At 37.5% G+C, this 23,930-nt stretch overlaps 1 protein-coding gene across 1 annotated transcript; it reads right to left on the reverse strand.

Moving 5' to 3' along the window:
- Positions 1-1,205: 1,205 nt before the first annotated feature.
- On the reverse strand, positions 1,206-23,206 carry UFL1 (UFM1 specific ligase 1). Its single transcript, XM_086461365.1, has 19 exons — positions 23,130-23,206; positions 22,174-22,319; positions 21,073-21,101; positions 20,211-20,308; positions 19,284-19,398; positions 17,957-18,087; positions 17,253-17,311; positions 13,813-13,959; positions 12,414-12,589; positions 11,509-11,688; positions 10,801-10,921; positions 8,028-8,150; positions 6,212-6,332; positions 5,090-5,253; positions 3,755-3,885; positions 3,532-3,612; positions 2,711-2,796; positions 2,101-2,281; positions 1,206-1,418 (listed from the first exon to the last, which is right to left on the reverse strand). The coding sequence occupies exons 1-19, from the start codon at positions 23,204-23,206 to the stop codon at positions 1,206-1,208; spliced, it is 2,379 nt and encodes a 792-aa protein (XP_086317491.1).
- Between the last annotated feature and the right edge of the window lie 724 nt (positions 23,207-23,930).

Genomic DNA, 23,930 nt, shown 5'->3' on the forward strand with positions numbered 1-23,930 from the left:
ATGAAATTATACACATGAAACCAATGGGCATTATTGAAGTAATACAACTAAGATATTTCTGGTTTGAAAATTATCTTCTCTTCAAAATAAGTTAGAAGTCTATTTGACACACAAGAATTATGTCACTAATAGTGGCAGAGCTCTATTTTACACATTTTTCTACTTTCCTGAAGACATACAAGTACTGCTCAAGTAAAAACAAGTCTGGTAAAAAACGTGAGGGAAACACTTTAGCCAATTATTTTGGTCTATAAGTTTTATGGAGAAAGATCATAAAAGTAAATTACTTTCAAGAAACTCAGGATAAACAGAATCCCACAAGTTCTCTCAAGGAGCTGACAGAATGCAAGCAAGTGCTTCTAACTGCTATGGGAACTGGACTAAGAACTCTGTAGGTTCGCTGGATGAACATACAGCACGTAAATACAGCAGGCGTTAACAGTATTTATCCACTCACAAAATACAACGCAAACAGGTACCACCTCCTCTGTCCGAATCAAGAGTTTTAACTAAAACAGCTGCTGCAGACATCAACAGAACACATTAATGGCATGAGTGTGCTGGTTTTCAAAAGCTTTCAGCACATTTAGAAACTCGCGTTAGTACTGGGTGAATTCTCTCAAGTTTAGCCACATACACCTGTACTCAGTGGTTTTACTGTTGTGGTCCAGCTATCAGAAGCCGAAAACATCCACCAATGATATCAAAAGGTAAAGATGGCCTTTCCTTGGTATACGATTAGGTATCAGGCTATGTTTCAAAACTAGTATTTGAAATTTAGGTATAGGGGCTTATATATACTTATATGCAGTCTTTAGATCACTACAAATCCAAATCAGAAAAGTAACACTGTCAGGCTGTGTGTGTATGGAACAGAATACACTACTACTTGAAGAATAACTATTTCTTGAGGCCTCACATGAAGATGTCAATTAAAACCCACTAATTTCATACCCCAAGTGTCCACAACTGCGCTCTGTCACATCTACATTTAATGTGTGTTCCATGAACACCGTTGTAGTACGCAACAGAACTCCATTTGCCACATCACCCAACAGCTGCGTTCCCTGGCTGTGATTTGCAATTGTTAGAAGCCAAATTTTAAAGTTTGTCAAGCACTTTTCTGCTATCCTTCCCTTCAGCATTAAAAAAAAAAAAAAAAAAATCTGACTATATCATGGATGTGGATGCACTAAATAATAATTTTATTCCTCTGTTACAGAAGATTTCCTAGGTCTGAGAACAAGATCTTTGATAGAGGTAGTGATTTCCTGGAGCTCTTTTCGAATGGTATCGGCTCCATCCTGCTCTTTCAGGTTATCTGTTGTGTCACCATCTCCATGTTCGGTTTTCTTAGTCTGGCTGATCAATTGTTTCACTACTAATCCCTGGTATTTGACTAACAGAGAATGCTGATCCTGAGGGGAAAAAGAACAAAACAAAGCAATGTCAATGTTATGGAGAAGGTACACAGACCCTTAATTGAAGATTAAATTTTTAAAAAAGCATTCTCCACTTCTTGCCTGAAGAGGGTCAGCAATACATAAGTCTATTTCCATCAAGGTATTTTGCAACCTAAATTCTGAGAGAAACTCAAAGAGGCAGAAAAATGAAAGTGCAGCCATGCTGCAAGAACAGGACAACAAACCACTGAAGCAGGAAAGCAATGCAGTTAGTAAACATCACAAGTTTTGGCAGTTTAGAATATAGAATTTCAATAATTTTACTTTTGAAGAGGTATATCTTTCTTTAAAACTGAATTAGCAAAGTTTAAAAAGCAACGATGCTCGAGTTGGGAGTAAAGAGGGTGTAAAAATTTTCAGTTGTAAGAATTAGAACATCCCCCAATACACAGCTGTCTCTATGGATAAGGGCAAAAGCTACAGTATTAATAACAGATTGACTTTTAATTTTATTTAAAAAAATTGAAGACAGATCCCTGAAATGATCAGAAAAATTGTATATTCTGTACATAAAGTAACGATTAGACACGAAACACAAAGCAGCCAGCCTTACGCAGCAGTAGTAGTATAAGGCGCAACTTTTATGTTCTGTCATAGAAAAAAGGTGCTTTCCCCTTAAAAAGCTAGAAAGGAATACCTCTGGGATCTTGCCACTTAGGAAATTAATGATCTGTGGTACTGATCTTCCTGGTGCATGAAGCATACAGTGGGTTGAAAACTGAAATAACAGCACTGATGTCAGGTGCAGAACAAGAGCTGGATCTTCTGTGACTTTTAGCTGTTCAATCAGAGCTTGTCTGTGCTGAAACAGGACTTGCCTAAGGAACAGGAACACATTATATAAAAATATGTTTCTCATTCCATCTTATAGTAGTTGATAATAGACTCTAAAACATATCTAAGCATTTAATTTTGTCCTCTCACTGACCACTTCTTTACATGAAACTACACATTAAAAAAGGAAAAAGCTAGCCCGGGTGTAGCTCAGACTTTGAAAGCCACCTAGAGAACTTATAAACTATGTTGTAGCAAGCAGTGAGTAAGCAAATTAGCTAAATAAGAACTCTCGCCTCCTTCTCTCATGGAATTAGGACTACTTGACTTGTGTTTTTCAGTTAAACTGTTTGGAAAGAAAGACTGCCTCTTGCACATTCTGTGTGACTGCTACCAAACTAACCATCTAACATTTGTGCAGCAACAAAGCTACATTTCACATACTGTGCACAGAATAAATAAAATGAAGGTACCTTTCCTTCTTTTTGTCTCCTTTTTTCACCATAATACCACAAATATCCACTGCAGAATCAAGGCACGAAAGAAAATCTTCTACACTCTATTAAAAACCAATATAAATATTTAATCTGTTAGCAGATTATAAAAAAAGATTTAACTTCTGTTCACAATTTATCACACAAACAGACGACTGTGAATACATTTGGAATAAACTATGGAAGAAAAGAAGAAGCAGAAAGTATTTAGTAGAAATTAACTTTATTCATCTTCCAATAGCGAATATGCTTAAATACTAAACCAAACTATAATCCATTAGTCTTAAAAATGGAACTAAAAAAGGAATACATGTTCTACAACTATTTACAAATATATTTTTTCTTAAGAAACATATTGGGATGGCCTTTTACTTTCCTTTGTACTTACACTGTCATAATCTGAAGGGTTTTTTTTTTTAATATGCAGGATTTCACTAGTTAACAAATACAAGGCAGAACAATCAGGATCTTCAGGAGCAAAATACAAGAAACATCAACCACTTTAAACTGCAGATTCTCTCTCAGCTTTTCCTTTTCTCACCTGCACATAAAAGATACACTAGATTCCATCTGGAAGCAAAGAGCTGGGTGACTATCAGTGCCAAAATGTTGGATCACCTCTTAAAACTCACAGACACGAAAATGTACTTACTCTCACTGACTTTCACAAGTTCAAAAGATTATTTTGCCATCATCCTTCACGGCAGCTGCAGTTATGTACTACACTGTGTACATCAGCTGTTTGTTAGCACTGTGTCAGCTGAACAGAACATCTGAACTCAGACTCTGGATCACTTTACCTTGCCATTCAGAGAAGTATGCAGTTTAGTTAAAGGACCTTTGGTGTCTTCTGGCAATTTACCTAAAATCTTGGTCCGGACCTGTATGAGACAAGAATAGAAATAATCTTTAATGCTAATTACCATTTTAGGTGTAGGCATATTTAAACAGAAGATAATTAAATATTAGATAAACATCACTGATCTACTTGAGACTGCTAAAAAGGAACTGTTATCTGTGTACCTCATTTGTGATTGTAGAATAATTTTCTGTTGTCATCATTGAATCAGATGCTAGGAAGTTGAAAATAAGATTTGTAATGTCTGTACAGACAGTCTTCAACAGGTGTTTGGCAAGGTTAGTCTGAGTATCATCTGTTAAAAGAAATAAGTGACTAAAAGTAACTTATTATAGTTATCTGATTCCTATGACAGTTATCACAGCACTTCCTAAAACGTGGACTCGATCAACCACGAGTAGTATCAGAAAGTTATCTGGGTACATGAAGGTAACATCCCTCACTTGCAGTTGCTTATGGAACATTCTTCAGTGAAAAATGTGAGCGTTCAGGTCTGTAAGCACATTTTAATGCATTGTTAGTATTTCAAAGCTGTATCTGTATAAGCAGTAAGCTAGTCCCTGTACAGTCCTGCTGAACCCCTAAGGAACAACCACTGCTATCCATCGACAAGTAAAAAGTCCTGAGCGAAAAGTGTACAGGACAAGCAGTTAAACAGAAGAGCAGGCACATGATGTTAACACTGAAACAGTAAAATTTTAGAAAAAAAAGAGGCTACAGAACACATGTACAAGAACAGAGGCTAACGGGAAATAATTCCATTTATTCTGAAACATAGGAATACTGGGGTTTTTCGCTAGTGTTTCCTTTTGTTCTAAGTTTTCTGCAGGAAAAGTTCTCGAAGAAAGCTGAACACAGCAGAGAAACTTGGAAATGTCTACAATATTTTCCTAATGTTACTTTTCTGCCACAAAATACAGGTAGCTACAGAATCACATTACCACAGAATCACAGACTGTTAGGGGTTGGAAGGGACCTCAAAAGATCATCTAGTCCAACCCCCCCTGCTAAAGGAAGACACCTCCCAAATTAACCCACTGCAAAATAAATCCACACCCTCAAGAAGCAGCTACTTTCTGTATCAAACCTAAAAGAGGTTTTAACATGGGCTTCTTAGAATCAGATAGTATTCAATTCTTTCATTAGCAGCACAGGTGACAGATTAGTAAGCTTACTGATTTTTTTTTTTTATTATTATTATTATTTTCCCCCCAGACAATAAAAACTGGGAAGGGATGCAAACACCTTGGAAGGAAGCACAAGAACCCACAATTATCTTGACAGAATATATAACAGACTACGGATATGAAATAAAGAGAATGTATGTCAGCAAGTATGCAAAGCAATGCACTCCAGCATTAGATCAGTGTTAGTGAGTGTAAACACATCTCTAAGCTTTTCCTTTTTAAACTACTGCTCTTCCTTGAACGTAGATTCTGGAACAAATTCAACACCCTTGAAGGAGCATATCCATTTTTTGAAGCATGTATTTATTGTACCTGTGAAATGCTTTGTTCCCTTTTCAAATAACCGAATGTTGTTGTACAAGTTTGAGAATTCCTCCTGCAAGTCCTTCATCGTTTGTCTTCTGCTAGCTCCAGAGGAAGATGTTGAAGATGTAAAAACAGAACGCACAACCTCCTGGTAAGTTTTTGTTAACGGTCTTAGAACAGGGAAGAGGAAAGGAGAAAAAGGGAACATTAAGCAAAGTGTAAAACTGTAGAAGGTTTTTCCAAACATATCAGCAATAGAGAAAGCTACCTCATTCCACAGTAAATGAATGGGACATGAATGCCACAGAATGGTGAGATAAATAAAAAGCAAATAATTGAAATCAGAAAAAAAGCACTAGGAAATTAAAATGTACTTTTGTAATCGCAGAAGCATTATTGGTTACAGTATGTATGGTATGTAAATGCTTGCCAAGGTTTTAATTCATAACAACTCCTAAATGGGAACAAGATGAAAGAGAGAAAGGATTTCCAGAAGCAACACTATTCCCAAACTCTTTCAGGGGTCTGTGAGAGCTGTAGGAGGGAAAGACTTAAGCTGCACTAAAATAGCACAGGACCTTCTACAGTTGCAGTTACCATTGCACTCCAAGTTTATGCAAGCTTGGGCTGTTACAGTCCTGTCGCGTCCTTTTTGCCCTGACCACACATATTCACATCCTCTCTTTTGCATGAAACACCTTTTACAAGAAGTTACCCATCTTTGCTCAGATCAGTTCACTGACCGAGCTTACTACCCAGTTCACACAGGTACCAGTGGACAGGAAACATGAACATACACCGAGGGCTGTAGAGAAGATGGGACTGGTGAAAGCCCAACGTGGAACAGTGTAAGCAGGTGGAAATACACCCATGAGCCTGAAAATATGTTCGCTGACAAAGGATGCAGAACCACCTACTGCTAAGCAGAAGCATTGCTGCTCATTACTGTGTCAACACGGCTTTCTAACACAGAAGCAAGTATGTAACATGGAGCTGTACAGAAAAAGAATGTTGTGGTTCACTTCCATCAGCAAAACATTTTGTTCTAAGCAAGAAAACAGACTGAGGAGAAGATTCATTTGAAGTGAATCACAGACTTTCTAACTCCAGTTGAATTACTGAAATTACCTTATTAGATGTTCAGCAAGTTCTGTAATAAGCTCTTCAGGGCAATCCTGCATGTGGGTCTTTAGAACGTCCTGAATTTCCTCTTCAGACATAAAAGGGAACTCCGGCTGCTTATTCCTACCTGTAGCAGCAATGAGCAACATTCACTGAGAAAACATCGTATTTAGTCTTGCTGCAGTTACTCTGTGTCATGAGACATTGAACTGCCTCAAAGTCCAAACCTCCACAGAAGAAATGTGTTACTAACAATGCAAAAAAAGGGATGACTACACATGACAGTTAACTTTTACACCTATGAAAAACTGACAAAATTTCTCTTTTGATCACTCAGAAGTTATTTTCTCTAATGGACAACTTAAATAGTATATAAGGACATGTATTTTTGGTGAGACATTTCAAACTGCCTGGCTCATCCATTAGTTTAGAAATCATGATGTCACCAAGACCAAATAATTTTTTAAAATGCCAAAACTGAATAGAACGTTCCTATTTGAAGGATTTCACAAGGCTGGTTGTTTTTTTTTTAAACCCTATTTAGTAACATACACAGTCATGTAACAGACAGTATCCTAAACTTGAGGTTACAGTATAAAATTTAAGACACGATAAAGCAAGAAGTTCCAGTAATAAAACCAACTTACATGCTGCTTGTAAATGCATACAAATCAATGCATCTGTATTCTGGTTTTGGACAAAATACGTTTGTCTGCATGCTGCAGAATTTAATTTTTACACATAAGAATGAGATCGGGATGACGACAGGGAAACAGAAAAGGACAGGCATCCCATGTTCTAGGTGCAGCATAAAACAGGCTTATTCTGCACATAAGGTAACTGAATGGAAATCGGTGATGTTCCTGGTTGAGCCACAGCAACAATGAACAACGTACAAGGCTATGTAAATGGGTAGAAAGGGAACTTAAAGCAGGTTTTGGAAGGGTCATATTTATATTTGAACGGTTACAGGTGCATTTATCTTGGCATTTTGGTCGAATCTATTTATTACAATCCAGCAATACAAGCAGCACCAATTGCAACACGTAAGAGGCTATACCAAAGAAAAGGTGATTCAACACTGTTTTACTCAGTAACTGATCAGTCTTGAAAAATAACTTCATTAAGTGAATTACAGTAATCTATGAGAGCAGTATCATACAAAATTAAGATGCTGTACTTCACCACTTCAAATATCATGTTTAAGAGTATTTTTCAGTCAGGATTGAAAGTCTAGATACTATACATAAAATGGAAGTGCACATTTCTGGTACTCCACTGAATAAAAGAAGTAACACATAATTATGATTGTTTCATTTGCAACCCCTGTTCGCTAAAAGTCTAAAAATGTAGGCGTTTACTCCCGAGGAAGCCATCCACGCTCCTTGTCCTAACAGTAAAGGTAGAGAAATAGGTACCAACAGGGAGCGATTCAAACTCAACTGTAGTAGACGTCTACAACAAGTCAGACAGACTAGGCCTTCAAAGAACCTACTTTCCTCCATTACAAAGTCAGTAGTTATAAAGGTAGCTAGCTGAGATGTAGAAGTCTCAGATAAACAAGATGAATCTTATTTAAAATATTAAAACTTTATTTTGACTGTACATTTTATCCCTACGAGGAAAAACATCTAAGTACTGTTTCATTGCTATGATTTGTTAATTTAAGCTAATTAAGCTTTGGAACTAGATGAGAACTTTTTCATTTATCATACACAATTCAGCAGGTGTTAAGAAACCGAGTATAATGTTCATCTGTGGAAAAGCAAGTGATAAAAACATGTCAGTAGGAATAGACAGCGCACAAAATAAAATGCCAAACCTGTGCTAGTTGCTTGCAACTCTTCATCGCTGTCAGCATCCTTTCTTCCTTTCTTCTTGGTTTTCTTAATCTTGATCTCTCTGGCATTACCACCTCCTCCTCCTCTCACGCTTCCACTGCCCTCTGGTGGAGAATTATTTGCGTAGTACACAGTAAAGTTGTGGCACTTAAATTACGGTAACTTAGCTGTGTCACTTGCTAATGCTGAATTAAAAAAGCATGACCTTATTCTAAACGTAACCTACCATACATATTCCAGAACCTTAGGGACATAAGTTTCATTCTTAAGAAAGAAAAGCAACTGAGTCAAAGCTTTGTTTAAGCTAGTGTAATTAATAAACACAAATACTAATCATTTCAAATGTACATATCATTAAAAAAAAAAAGAAAAAAAAAAAAAAGAAAAAGAGGAGTATCTTTTTTCCAGCTGAAAACAGGTAAGATACCAGTGTCCCTAATGTAACGGGAGATTTTCTGTTGGCTGAAAATAGCACCTTCGTAAGCATTTAGCATTTTTATTCAGTGATGCTGAATAACTGAGTTACTCAAAAATATTCCAGATAACATAACTTTCTTAACTTTCAGGGAAAGACTCCTACATGGCAAGCATTTATCCAAAATATTCTTGGAAGTGTGCATTCAATTAACTAGAACACTAATTATTTTTTGACTATTTCTAGATGACTATAAAGCAACGAGATGTCCCAGTTTAATTAGTTCTATATATGTACTAAGTCTTGAGAAAGTAGTTATTTTTCCATTTTAAAGTAAGGTCCAAGATTTCAAGTAACTCCATTATGTAACAGCATGATCATTTAAGAAAAGGAAACACAAGGAAAGCTGTACTACTCACAATGCCAATGGCATCTGTTACCTGCCACAGATGGATTTTTAAGCATTACTTTGCAGGAACAGCAAACTTGCAGCTAGCACTTGCAGCTAGCAGCGGATGGTGTACTGGTGAGACCTTCTGAGTTTGTGATCTCTCTTTTCACGAGCTTATTTGAAATGTGACTGCATTCAGCTGAGCAGATAGAAACTGTTTGTCAACTGTGCAATACACTAGCTTTTTGGAAACAAACTCCCTGTATTCTGTGTTCCACTTTAATAGCCATACAGAAAAAGCTGCAATCTGCAGTCAAGATCTTATCCACAGAGAGATGAAGCAAGAGAGACTACTGCCAGAAAAGCTGTATTTTATGACAACAGAATACATGGACTGTAACCTACAGAGAAGATTTCAAGAGTACATGCTTCTACAGATATTTGTGACAAATTGTTGCAAATGGTACTATAAACAGACAACAGAGAATTTATCTCAAAAATTTTCATTAATCCAATACGTGGCAGAATCTGTATTTGCATGAACTGCATTAAGACTGAGCACATCAGGTTACACTCAAACAAGATGATCTATAAGTCCCCTTCCAACCCAAACCATTCTATGATTCTATGATATAGTCACGTGTAGACCTTAAGATAGGCAATGGGACACTCGCCACGTTCTGCCAATACGCAATAACAACATCTAACCCTGAAACCGTGACATTCATTGGTTTAAGGTAATACACCTAAGAGTCCATAAAAAACCCCACACTTCAGGGTAGTGCTTGCTAATGGTGCAGCCTAAGTTACCTGTGGATATGAATGAGTCTAAACCTGTAGTACGTGCTCAGTGGAGTCTCACTCCTCAGAGTGCTGGAAACTGAAGTAATTCTGTTTATGACAGTTCAATTAAGTTCAAGCTTCGGTGCCTCAGCTATGGCCTAGAAAAATCTGCAGTCTCTTGTGGCAAGAATAAGTTTAGTTTCCATGCCAACTAAGTCACGGCCTTTTTAAGAGCAGAATATAATGTTTTGTTTTGCAGATGAGTGTATTCAATTAAGCTTGATGCACCAGTGCTCTGTTACTTTCAGTAGCACATAAAACTCTGCATGCGAGTTCAACACAGATTGCTCAGTGTGCAGTAGCAACACGAGAGCCACAAAAGTTTTTAATCTGAATAATGTTTTAAAAACCAGAAAGATTTGAAAGGGTTAAAACACATTTTTCTTCTTCCTCAGATTAAAATCTCTTCCAAATAGCCACCACACAAATGGAGTAAGGCTTGGGATTAATTTAACCCAGAATATACCTTAAAGTAAACTGTGTGAATCTCCAAATAACTGTTACTGTGCAAACAACAGAAAATCGTCTGGCATGGGATTCTCAGAAAAGATGTACAATATTCTTCAAAAACCCCTACCTTAATACCTCATTTCTTAATTTAGACAGAATGATTTTGGAATTAACTTCTCAAGACTAAGAAATGTTTTCATTTTCCTGGATTCCTAAAAAAGTGTATCTACTCTGTGCAATAAAAAATGGTACAGATGTCCCTGAGTTAATAATGCTGGTTTGGTCAGTCCTCACTGCACAGCTCAGTCTTATGGGATCATACTGTGCACACTAATAAATGAACATGGCTTCCTTCCTTCTAAAGGCAGCTGCCTTATGCTGGACCAACTCAGGGTTTCTTTACAGTACTTCCTCTGCACTTCTAAATTGGGAATTAGTTTTCACGGACATATCTCTGATGTATCTACACCTACAGTATAACGATGAGAAGCGATTGGATTATTTCTTAAATATTTTCAGTAACAGACTGGAGGCAACTAATGGACTACAAAATACAGTAACTTTATATTTGAAAATTTCCACAGCTAAACAAGCCTCTTTTTTTTTTTTTTTTTTTTTTTTTTTTTTTGGCCCAAGGTAAATATTGATGCCTTACCTGTTGCTTTCTTTCTTCGTTCATCCTTTTTGTCTTTTTTATTAGCATATGAATTCTCTAATCCAGAAGCTTGTTTTAAATCTTCTTCAGTGATTAAATTAACAGGGTTATTTTTCATTTCCTAAAATGAAGAACATGCACTAAATAGCAAAAAGATACATACAAACATTTAAGCCATTTGTCACTTTTACGTATACGAACCGAACACCATGTTTTCCAAGTGCAACACATAAAGAGACATATATTCTTCTCTTCAAAACTCAGCATCTGATCATACCATTAGTGTGATGGTGTTCTCTGCATGCAACTCAATATATATTAAATTACACTGGTTACACATACAAACCCTTTCTTCATTTTTGCTCTTCTTCTCAAGCTGTATTTCAGATGAGATGTAAAGAGATGGTAACAGCAAACAGAAAGTCACATAAACTATACTCCAACACTCGACATATATTGCATCTTGACCAATAAGATACACTACGAAAAATTTTTTCACCGAAAGGGTTGTCAGGCATTGGAATGGGCTTCCCAGGGAGGTGGTTGAGTCACCATCCCTTAATGTGTTTAAAGGTCGTTTAGATGTGGTGCTTGGAGATACGGTTTAGGGGTGTACTTGGTAGAGTGGGGTTGATGGTTGGACTTGATGATCTCAAAATGAATGATTCTATGATTCTACATCTTTGATATCAGTAAGATATACCGTACCTTTTCAGCTTTCTGTTGCATCATATCAGAAAACAGATCAGTACAGCTGCTTAGAAATTTCTCACTGACCACAATAGTGTCACAGAAGACTAAACCTGAAGAATTTTTGTTTAAAGTCCTCATCACTTGCTGAAGCAAAATCCCAACATCTTCCACTGACAATGAGCTAGGCAGAAGAGTCTAGGGTAAAGGAAATCAAAATTATTTACATACAATAATCTGTTCTAGAACAGACAGACATACTTGCATGTGGATAAATAGAACCCACAGACACTCCCCTAGACATCTGTTAACTATTTAGAATATACTCCACTTTTTAAATTAAAGTAGTAATCTGAGTTTTAAATCTTCTAACATCCCAAATGAACATTGCTCTAGAATATGTGTTACCTCTGGGAAAATGCATGGCAACTTCTTCAAAACGCAGCTCAACAGATACCGAGTAACACCAAACACAAAACAACAGCAGACCTCCTTACAAGCAGCAAAGTAGCACTGTAAGGCCTGAAATTAGGATTTAGCCAGGACAAAATGGCTAATATCCCTCTTCTTACTGAAAATGTCATAAGAGGTCAGTTTCAACATTTTAATAAAAAACTCACGAAAACAAAACCACAGAGAAAGATATTGCTCTCTAGTGGAAAACACTAGTGCTAATTTTGAAGTGAAAGTTAGGCTTAGGTATCTATCAACTCGATACCAATACGTCCTTCCCCCATTTCTGTTCAGACCAACTTAAAGGCAAATATTGTATTTTTACTTCCTATTTTACTTAAAATTAATATTCTTCTTTGACAACATGGATTTTTCATTATACATATGTGTAGTTTCAATAAAGCATCATTTGACACAAAAATAAGAGATAAGAAATGAATCCAGCAACAACCACCAGGAGGATTGCTTACTGCTACATCTATCCAGTTTCCAGAGCTGATGGCTTCCTCTACAGAGGCTTCAACTTGATCCACAATTTCTTGACCGACACAAGCTGCTCTCAGAAACAGGAGTTGTGTGGATTTGTATCTTTTTTTAATGTAGCCTGCTGGGTCAGGGATGCCAAGTCTGTACAACGCATCAAATTCTATAAAACAGTGAGATGTCTGTTACATTTAATACCTTCATATATGTACAGGATCTTATGTGGCAATTTTTTTGCAAGCAAAAACCAAAGAATTACATATAGGTTTTTATACAAGTAAATGCAGCCTCAAGCTGATGCTTAGTTCAGTACAAGCTACACCTAAACACAGTAAACAGAAATATGAAGAGTAAATCATGGACGTGACTTTGGTCTGAGTTTTGGAAAAAAAAACCACTTTTTTTCAGATTCTTACACCAATAAATTTATCTTTGCAACTACATCTTTCCAAAGTATTCTAATATAACATGAACAATATTTACCATATATACAATGTCAAAATGTTTTCTTTTCAAAAGTTACTCCAATATACTCATAGAATTGTGCAATGCCTCACAAGCAAAACATTTCAACTATTTGGCAGTTTATACTTAGGCGTTCTGAAAACACAGACTTTGACAGATACTCTATTAGTCAAGCAATATTACAGAAATACTTAATACTGCTACAGTAAATTATGCCAAACCTTTTCCAACTGCAAGACTTAACTGTTACTTAGGGACCGGTCCTTTGGGACCACAAGGGTACATTCCTCTGTTTATTCAGGTCCACATTATCCCAAAGCTCCTTTTTAAAACACCATCATCCAGCATCACTCAGCTTTAAGTCAGACTTGTTTGAATTCAAATCAGGGCACCAGTGCTATCCACTCCAGTTCTACAAGTCTTATTTTGGAAAAGTTGTTCTACAAATCTTATTTTGGAAAAGTTGTTCTACAAATCTTATTTTGGAAAAGATTCTTCCTGTGCACCACACACCGGGCTGTCTGGATCGTTAACAACCAAAGTTTAATGGCTGTAATCTGGACACCTGGACTGAAACTCCAACCACGTGGGTCAAACACGATCATCTGAAAAGTCTACAACGAGCAGTCTAAGAAATGTTTTCAGAACAGTAATAAAAGTAGCATTTGTAACCCTGTTTGTGAGAAATGAAGTTAGTGATTAGCGATATGGTTCTCTCTGCTGAAATGTGGTTCTTCGTGATAAAGTAACACACATCATTATAAGCAAGATGGTCTTTTAGCAAAGGAGTATCAACCACTGTATTGATTTCCACTTATTCTTGTGAGGCTTCACTCTAGACACTAGCTACATTAGGGTAAGACAAATTACTCAAAATAGCTTTAGAAAGATATTTTATCTGTAAGAATACAGATTAATTACCTAAGTAACCATTCTGCTTGAAAAAGGAATCCACCCAGTTGCTCTGTGTCCTGGCATAGATGTCTGGAATAAACACAGCCTTATCCTGTCTCCCACCAACTACGGTGCCTTTTAGACGACCAGTGTTAACAAGTTCTTCTAGCACAGCTACAAGAAGAAAATAAATGAAACGACATTTTCCACTTCGATATAGCCATTAATCAAAACATAGCGACTATTTTCCCAGTTTTGTTTCTTCTTTTTTCCCCACCCATTAGTTGTTTGTCCTTCTTCTAGTGAAACATTTCTGAGTTCTATTAATTATTTTTAACACTTAGGAGAATGTCTCCATAAAAGCTCTGGAAATCATACAATGCTTCAAAAGAGTGAGCTGCAATGGCAGGATCAAAACGCTTTGTATTGAACATATACCTAGACAGTTTGAGCTTTTAATTTAGAAAATATAAAAAAGAATCTTTCTCTGGTCAGACAATAAAATATATAAGCATTTTATTAATAATGTTCTCTTCGATTTCACTGCTTGAATGTTAACCAAGACGGGAAATAAAGCACACACTAAAATGACACGAAGTATCACTATCTAAACTGCATCAGTGTGAGCACCTCCAACTGGTGACCATGTTCATGGTTTACAATGTTCACACTGTTGCCAATAACAACCTCCCGATAATGCACAAGTACTGTTGACAAAGAACGAACTGGTAACTGGTAGTACCAACGTACTGAGCCTTTCTTGATGCTAAATAAGGTATTTTTAATCAGTTAAAAGAATATCTGATTTGCCTCCCATGTTCTGCTTTTCCTTTTCATAAGTCACTATTAAAAAAAAAATCAGTGACATCAACTGCCAAGCTCTGCTGATTTCCAGAGCTTTGCTAGATGGCTTTTTTATCCTCAGTTTGTGTCGATTTCTCTTTCACTAAAAGACAAATTTCACCCTGGAACAGAACATGAAATGGTATCACATGGTACAGCTTCTTCCTCATTAAATACGAGTAGCAGTCAACATTATAACATTCTCAGCACAGCACATGGAGCTCTAGCTCACCTACACAGGAAAATTTACCTGAAAGCCTCATTCCAAAAGAAATACTGCATATTAAATCATGATTTTTTTTGTCAGATATGCCCACAGTGTAGACAGGCCCCCATAAATTAGCAGCTATCGAGCGCAAGTGCCACTAACAAAGCCGATGAGTACTTAACACTAAAAAAATGTAGAAGAGAAACTGATTCAAACAAGATCTAGCTTTACATAATCTAAGACAAGAGCTAGAAATCATGTTCAGCCATGTATAAAATAGACAAGATTCTGAAAATAACATTAGATTTTTATACTTACTAATAGTTTAGTTAGCCTAGCAAATAGTCATCATGTCCATTCTACTTCAGCAATTGTCACACAATACAGTTTGGTTGTCTGTTTGCAATCTCAACTTGTTTTCAAAGTTTTTGGGAAAAAGAGCAAAACTTTAATAGCTTTTCTAACAATTTTGTGGAGCACTAGCAATGAATTGAAGTCTTTAAAGAAAGGAAGAGAAATGAAGATGCCAATTACAAGCGCCAGTTCTAAAATTCCAGGGCAGAGTAGGTGCTTTCATAAGAGATTTATAGACCCTACTACAATTATGCCTAGATAGTCTTTTGTTTTAAAGCAAAACAACAGGATCTTGGCAGAACTACTGGGATGTCACACTTATTTTTAAAGATGATTGAGTAATTCGTAGTGTCCTATTAGGTTTCTGTCAAAGTTTGGCAAAGACAATAAGCATCCCTCCATGCCTGTCCTACATCAACAATGAAGAACACCTGTGTTTTCATTATGCTTTGTAATTAATATTTTAACTTACAGTTTCTTATTTCTAAAATTATTTTCTATCATTACTTCATGCCAGCTTAGCACGAATAGCAGCACAGCTGTGTAACAGAAACAGACTATTGTTTATCTTGTCTAACACTAAGTGTCAGATTAACTGTAAATTTTACAAACAATACACTGAATTCACTTTTTTTTTCTGTAAGAGACATAAAAATGACAAAAGACCACTTTAAAACACATTGCTAATAATGACAAACATAAAACCCAAAGAGTATAACATCATTAAAAGATATTTTTCAAGTTTCCAGCATTCATGAAATTGAAACGGTATCTCCACAAATGGACAGAATAAAATCAAATGTACTCTGGCAGTGAGTAAAAAGCTCTTTGAAACTTATGAAACTGAAGAGGAAATGAAATACAGTTAAGAAAAACTAAATAAAAAGATGAACAAAGTCACTAAAAAAAAAACCCACAAGAAAAAGAAAGTACTAGAAATACACTTAGCCATTGTGATGATTACTGGTGCTAGGAAACACTGGCACTTCAATTCACATTAACACTGTACATGAGCAAAACATGATCATGTACTTGCAGGACCTGTTTGAAAAAGACTGTAACCACATAATGAAATCTGTTGGGTACTGCAACATTACTGTAATGCAGTTTAACAGATTTTCCTTTTAATCTATGAATATCTGGATGGCACATTCAAAAAAAAATAAAACCGGAAACTTTAAATTGATTATGTGTTTATATGATTTTATTTAAATGCTAAGATTTTAATTTTTAATGAATAAGCTTGTCGCAAAGAACAAGAAGGTAAGCAGAGAGATATTATATTGGAGTTAAAACATGCAATGCCCTGAAGGCAGGATGACCCAATCAAACAAAAAAGAAATATTAACTTTCATGAGAAGAGACAGAAAACCATTAAAGGATTCCAAAGACCAGAAGTACTTGGTCAGCCAGCATACAAAACTAACGATGCTTGAAGCAGCATTTTGGACAAATGGGAGGGGGTAGTCAAAGAAAAGCTGCAACATTAGAAGTGAGAAACAATTAAGTACTGCCTAAAAGTTTCAGCAGTTGGATAGGAAATCTTTATGCATTTCTACTTAAAAAAGAAACTGTGGAAAATAAAAGCAAACAGTTTGAAGATATGCTTTATCTCTCAGCATATAAACACATTTAACTAAGAGCATAACAAAAGCTCTGCCTTCACTATCACAGAGAAAAGTCAATAAATAAAATCCAGAGCAGTTAATGCCATTTGGCTACATATAATCTGTCCCCTTTTGTGTGCTTCACTGATAAAACTGCCAGTAGCTAAGGGCAAATAACGAAACAGATGACAAAATGAGTGCTGTAGTTCTTGCATCACTCTGCCCCCAGGGGCATTTCTTCAACGTATGCTTTCATTGCCTTAGATACAGAGATCATCTCTTCAGCTATGGACAGCACAAGAGGTTTAACACTTTTTACACTAAAGAGAAACATATTGCTCTTTATTCCAGAATTAAGGCGATATACTAAAATGCTTCTTTGAGAGCATACTTCTAGTAACGAAGAAACTATGAATTAACTAACAAAAATACAAAACAGCCTGAATGAAACTCACAGTAAAGTAAATGTTCTTGAAATCCATACCGAGTGATCAAGTTACTTACAGGTGTAGGCCTTGGAAAACAGAAAACCAAAACAGTATAAGTTAGTGACGTGAAATTGATGCGGAGAATCTAGAAATAAGAGAGGTTACTCCATATAGACAGAACTACATAACGTCTTAGCCCCAGGGTGCCACACTGATGTTTAACAGTTTACAAAGCTTTAATTTTGAATTACTATGAAGCTGTATCTTATAACAAAGCCACAATAATTACTGTAAGGAAACTCTTGCTGTCCCAAGTTTTTCCGTCATACAAATTGACACAGAAGGTTATTGATTTATTAAGAAAAAATTACCTATCAATACAAAGACGTCAATATGTAATTGACTGGCAAGCAGTGGAATGACAATGAGGATAGATACGCTCCAAACAAATGAAAGAACTACTGATTAACATTTTCTTCAGCCAAAAAACTTGAAGTAGGTTGTATATTGAATATTGTTATACTTCCCTTGCTCTCCTTTCAAAAGGAGATCCCCATTTCAAAAAGTGAGTCTAATATAACTAAGTATTTCACCCCAGAAACTGAACTACACTTAAAGAAATCTATGCATAGGTCTTTGTTTTATTTTCTTTTTCAATTGCAAGTCAATTTGGTCCCTAAAGAGCTATGGTAAAAATATTTTAGTATGTGATTGCAGGTGTCACAATTTACCGAGTAATCGCAGTGAAGAGACCACGAATGCGTGCTCGATGCCGGGACACAAAGGCTTCTGTAAAAATCACCCCACGGTTTTCCTGGTCTAGTTGTCCATGAATAATTCTGCCCAAACGTCTGGATAATGCCTGTAAATAGAAGCTGGGATGACTGCTAAAATTGTGTACTAATGATGTTGAACAAAAATTAATCAAAAAATCTGTATTAACAGATCAGCAAGTTAGTTTTGCTAAGACAGAAAAAATATTCAGAAATGAGGACTAAAGTGGAAATTATTATTTAGGTATATTGAGAACGTGTCTTACTACATATAAGTTGATGCCATTATGGCTCACACTCCGGAATTCAGCTTTCCTAACAATTTCCTCTTCTACCAGATATATGTGTATCTAATGATGAAAGAAAACTTCGCAAAAAGAAAGAAGTATGGTTTGGAGATGCAAATGAAAACTAAGATTTAACCTTTGTACCAATTTTGTATGCACCAGTGGCAGATGCATTCACTATCCATTTTTTTCAAACAGTCAAGATAAAAATTAGCAACAATAAACACAAAAGAAAGAGGCACAACCAGTTTATAAATGTGCATCCTTGCAAAGTGAGCTAAACCCAGGAAATATTGCTCAGGAAACAAAAAGAAACCATGTAACAATTTTTGTGCCTTAGAAATGTTTTTGTAGAAGTTGATCACACGAGAAATATTAGTGGAAATCTGCTCATAGATCGTCTGCGGCACCTAATGACTGTTCATGTAACACATGCCACAGGATTACCCTTTGAAAAAAGTATCTTCCAAACAAAATCCAACCTTGAGTCAAAGTCCACAATGGCAAAAGAATTCTCCCTAATCCTTTTAAACCCTACAATAGCCACTAACAAAGGTAAATAGTTCTTTGTTTCTACTCTGAATATTTGGCTTCTGCTTCTAGAAATTAATGTTTATTTTACATTTTCTGAATAAACTGAAAGGTCTCTACCATTTTATTTCTGCTTCCTGGGTAGCTAATGAGGCCGATGAAATTACCCCTACATCTTTAATATTTCAAACAAGTAAATTCGCAGATCTTACACTAATCTAACCTCTTCCTAACACTGCTAATCCTAACCTGTTCCTACCAGTCATAAAGATTCTGAAGAAATTTTGCCCAGTAGTGAAAAAAAAAATCTGTGAACAGCTGTTACACTGAAACCTTTATGTATCTAATACTTTTCTGCTTAGAGTGACAAGTAGCTCACGACGATTAACGCCACGGATATTGCAAGGATAACAAAAGAAGGCGAATGCAACCAAAGCTACACTTGCTGGGTTGGTGGCTTGCATCACCTGTATCAGGAAGTCTCCTGGAAGGTCGTACGCCTTGCAGAGTTCCGATATTGTCACCTGGCCTGTTTCCTGTAGTTTATCATTTATTTCTTCTGCCAATTGATCCAGGTAACTCCTTATTTAAAAACATGAAAAAAAACCCAACACATTAAGTGTGAAATTCAAGATAGTCAAATGCTGAATTGTTAATTGACCTGGCACTATACCTCCTTACAAAAATAAACTGAAAGTTGTTTTAAATGAATAAAGGAGAACGCTGTCAGTGAAAATGTGGGGTTTTTTTAAAAGCCTGCTAGCCATGTCGCTAGTATTAAAACTGGACATTTATCTGCTTGCATGAAACTGTGAAAAAACCCCCCACATGTCAATGAGGCTTAGAAAAGGGCTTTAGTGAGCAAGATAGGTCTTAATTATTTCAAGAGAGCCAGCAACTTCATATTCCTTGCTGAGAATAAATCCTGCAGCACAATCAATAATAGAGATAACCCCATCAGAGTATTACTTCAGTGGTTGTTAAGAGTGCTGAATGCCATGAAACAACTTGCTCTACATTTTAGGCTTGCGAAATAAAGCAAGAGGTGGGAAAGAATGAGAGGGTTTGTCTGAGGCAGATAGCAAAGCCACAGAGCAAATGAGATCTGGCTGCTGTTCACAAAGACACTGGGTAAGAAATGAAGCCTCTTAAGTGCAGGATACTGGGCAGGGATATCCAGTAAGGCCTTCGCTCCACAGATTCGCTGGATGCTTTGCTGAGATAGGTCTCACTTGCCGTTTGGAAAAGAAGCACCGATCACTACCAAGCAGCCTAGTAGCAGTCAAGAAAAATGCATTTCACTTCAGAGGCAACAAAGGCTGGCCAACACTAGGTCTGCATTTTAAAAAATAAAATATGTATGAATTATACATATTGCTCCTGAAAGTACTCACTCATTTATAAGCTGTCCCAGGATAAGCTGAATAGTTTTTTCAGATTTAACGATGTCGTTAGCTCTGTTTTCAATGTGCAGAAGGTCCACGTTTATTACCTAAAAAAAAAAAACCCCAATGAAACCTTTTATCAGAACTTTAAATTGAAATTAATTCTTGAACACTGAGATATTATACTTGCACATTCCTGTCTTGAGGAAAGCTGCTTTTATTTTCTTCTACTATTGCATACATATGCAGTTAATCTGTGATTTGGAATAAAGCAGCAATGCTTTAGGGGGAAAAAGGTCTCTTTGCAACTGTGACAAGGTTAAAAGAAACCTATATAATCAAAAATTCCAGAAAGCTATGAAGGGAAAATACTAAATTGTCTTTCAGAAAGGTTTTCTGATTCCTAGTAATTTTACTCAAGCCAGAAGGGAAAATTAGTCACAGAGGAAGACTACTGGAGGATAAAGATTAGTGGAGGCAAGAGATTAATGAAGGAAGAGGGAAGATCCAAAGAGGCATGCAAAGTTAATTATGCATGCTCCTGCAGCTTTGAATTTAAATGGGAAACACATTTCTCTTCTGGTTGCCCCCTTAGTTTACAAAGGAACAGTTCATAAAGAAAATCTGTATATTTAATGCTGATTTCAGAGCTCCTAGATTATCATTAAGGAGAGCGGAGCTTTCAATGAAGCAGTAAATGGATGGAGTAGGTAACCTGCAGTACGCTGACATGAGCCACTAGCTCTTCATAAAGTTTGTTCTCTTTTTAAAAAATAACTTAGCTGGAGTATAACTGATGAACTCCATATTTACAATATACATGGTGAAGAAAAGAAAGAAGTATATAGTTTTTTTATTATTAAAAAGTTACCTGTTGCAAGTCAACAATGTTTACTCGACCTTCAAAAAAAAGTACAAATATATTTTTAGTACATAAAACATGTCTGAACAGATTTAGAATATAGCATAGTCCATTGTGCACAAAATACTTCTTCATTACGTTTTTGTAGACCAATTAAACCAACTTCAGTTTTCTACATTGTCAAGTCAGAGAAACCACAGGTGGTCAATGAAAAAGGTCCCACATGGTTTTACCCTATGGCTTGGCAATCCAATACAGAAATTCCAGAAGTAAAAAAATAACTGTTCAAACTCCCTCCCAATTAGTTTTTGTCTTGATGCTGATCTGGATTTGACCACTAGTCCATGGGTATCAAAACAGAGGTTGCTAAAACCTTCCACCTTTGCATGATGCTATTAACAAACACCAGCAACTTGAAATTCAATTCAAGCTATCATACTGATATGATACACAATGGCAAACACAAACTGAGGATACTTGTGGTAATCGTAACAAAATGACTAATCTGTATGAACATAATACGGAAGTTAATTTTCCAAACGTATGATGCTGTGAAGTTCACCCTTAAATATAACTAAAAAGTACAATAAATACACTGTCTTCTCATTGAAACCATTGAAAAAAAGCAGTTTGAAGTGCATTTGCTTCCTTACATATCTAAGTCAGACCTTACAAAGCAGATGGCTCTTCATACTGGTAAAATAAAAGACCTGTCAATGTCAATTTAAAAATATTATTATTACTAATGACATGAAAGGAGAATGATTTTGAAATTCTGAGTCAAGGTCAAACATCTGGGCCAGATACTTAACCACACTAAAATGCCAAATTTCTTTCAAAACAGTTCTTAGCCCATTTCTACCTCAGAAATTCTGCATGGGTGAAAATGAATCTACTATCAAATCTTGATATGCTTACCTAAAAGCTGAACACGGATGTGAAGTGAAAATTAAATAACAGTAGGTGAATTAATGTGTAGATGAAGCAATAGGAAGCAAGCTCCTTTTTTTTTTGCAAGATTAAGGGTACTGAAGAAAACTTTCAAATTCTTTCTGTAGTCTTCAAAATTAACTTCCAAATCCAAAGGAAGAAAGCAAATGCCACACTTACCACCACAAACATGAAGCTCATCACGGATCTCCCTACTAATCTGTGCTGGAGTGACATACTCTTTTCCATCAAGTGTGTGCACTACTTCCAACTGCTTTTCCGCAATCAGTTTAGTGACAATTTCTATACAGTTCCGTTCTGACAATCTATCAACAGCATAAAGAATAAAGTTATTCTAAGTAACTACCTGCTGAAATTGTCTTTAAATTGATGTTTCAAAATTACTATACACAGGTAGCACAATGAAGATTAGTTGCTGTTCTGCGTAAACACTTTGTAAAAAAAAGGATCAATAATAGGATCCTACTTATAACAGGATCCTACTTAATTCAGAATCCTACTTACCACTCTCCCCCCAAATCACTTTGATGGGTCATCTCTCTAAAATAACTTTTACTCTCCTCCTGAACAGCTGTCAGCCCCTTTTGCTGTGAGAATGCACCTGTCCCGAACTTAGGAGCAGTTGTGCTTACACCATGCCTGTCTTTGAACCTTCTGGCCTTTTTTTATTGTAGAGGGTTTTTTTTGCTTGTTTGGGTTTTTGTTGGGTTTTGTTTGTTTGTTTGTTTAATAAAAACAAGTTCTGAGCAAGAACTTCAACTGCTCAACAACACGTAAGGACGAAACGCACCCCTGGAGCCGTGCCGATGTTTAGCAGCTTGTACTCAACGGCCATTACACACCCGTGCGCTTTCCTGGACCGGCACAGACTCCCTGGGGGGCCCTAACGCCCCTTCGGGACTCACAAGCACGGCCAGCCAGGTCAGCGCTAACTACAGGGGCGCTGCAGAGGGGCAGGGCCCGGCTGAACCCCCCGGGACCCCGCTGTGTGTCAGGACCGGGGGCCGCTGCACGCCGCTCGCCGGGGCCGTGTGGGGCAGGGGAGGGCCGCTGGCGGGCGGTCCGCAGCGGCGGGCTCCAGAGGCCGCAGCCGGTACCGGCGCTGCCCTGCTCACCTGTGGGCCACCTCGGCAAACTGCGCCCGCTGGAAATCGGCCGCCAGGCGCCGAATCTCTTCCCAGGCGCCCGCCATCGCTGCCTCGCCGCGACACGTCAGCCCCGCCGGGCGGGCTACGGGCGGCCAGCGGGGACAAACCTCCGCGCCGCGCCCGCCGCCCGCAGCGCCACCTGTCGGGCGGGAGCCGCCCTGCGCAGCATCGTCATTTAAAAAAAAAAAAAAAAAAAAAAATTTTTAAAAAAAAAGAGCTGGAGTCCGATGGACTGAGCCAAGCCGTGCTGGCAGCAGCGAGCACCGGGCGGTGCCGTCAGGGCTGGCAGGGACGCGGGCGCCCCGGGCTGGGGCCTGGGCCGCCGGTCAGCCTGAGGGCGACCTCGGCGGCAGGGGCAGGCTAAAACCTGGGCTGAAATGTAGGCCCAGCTTTCAGCGTGGTTGTGGAAATATGAGCAATATTAGAAGCTGACATTACTAAAAGATGAAATGGGATTTAGACTAGAAGTGGGGTATGAGGTCAACAGTGTCGCCATTTAATGGCGCTGCTATTACGCAGTGAAGCGTGAGCTGAATTTATTTAGCTGTTAGGTCAGAGGTGACAGCCACACAGTTTTAAAGGCCTTTTGGGCTGTTAGGTGAGATTGACTTGCCTGTGGTGATGCTTGAGAATACTGCAGAGGGGATGCTCCCACCCCAAGGCGAGTGGGGGGGGGGGGCTCCATCATCAGAGCCTGCCAGCTCCCCCGCGAAATGGCAGCAGGAGACTGTGAGATGCCCGACACCAGGGAAGTAGTCCACGCTGCTG

Source organism: Leptosomus discolor, chromosome 2 (assembly GCF_034619465.1).
Source record: "Leptosomus discolor isolate bLepDis1 chromosome 2, bLepDis1.hap2, whole genome shotgun sequence".
Lineage (NCBI taxonomy): Eukaryota > Metazoa > Chordata > Aves > Leptosomiformes > Leptosomidae > Leptosomus > Leptosomus discolor.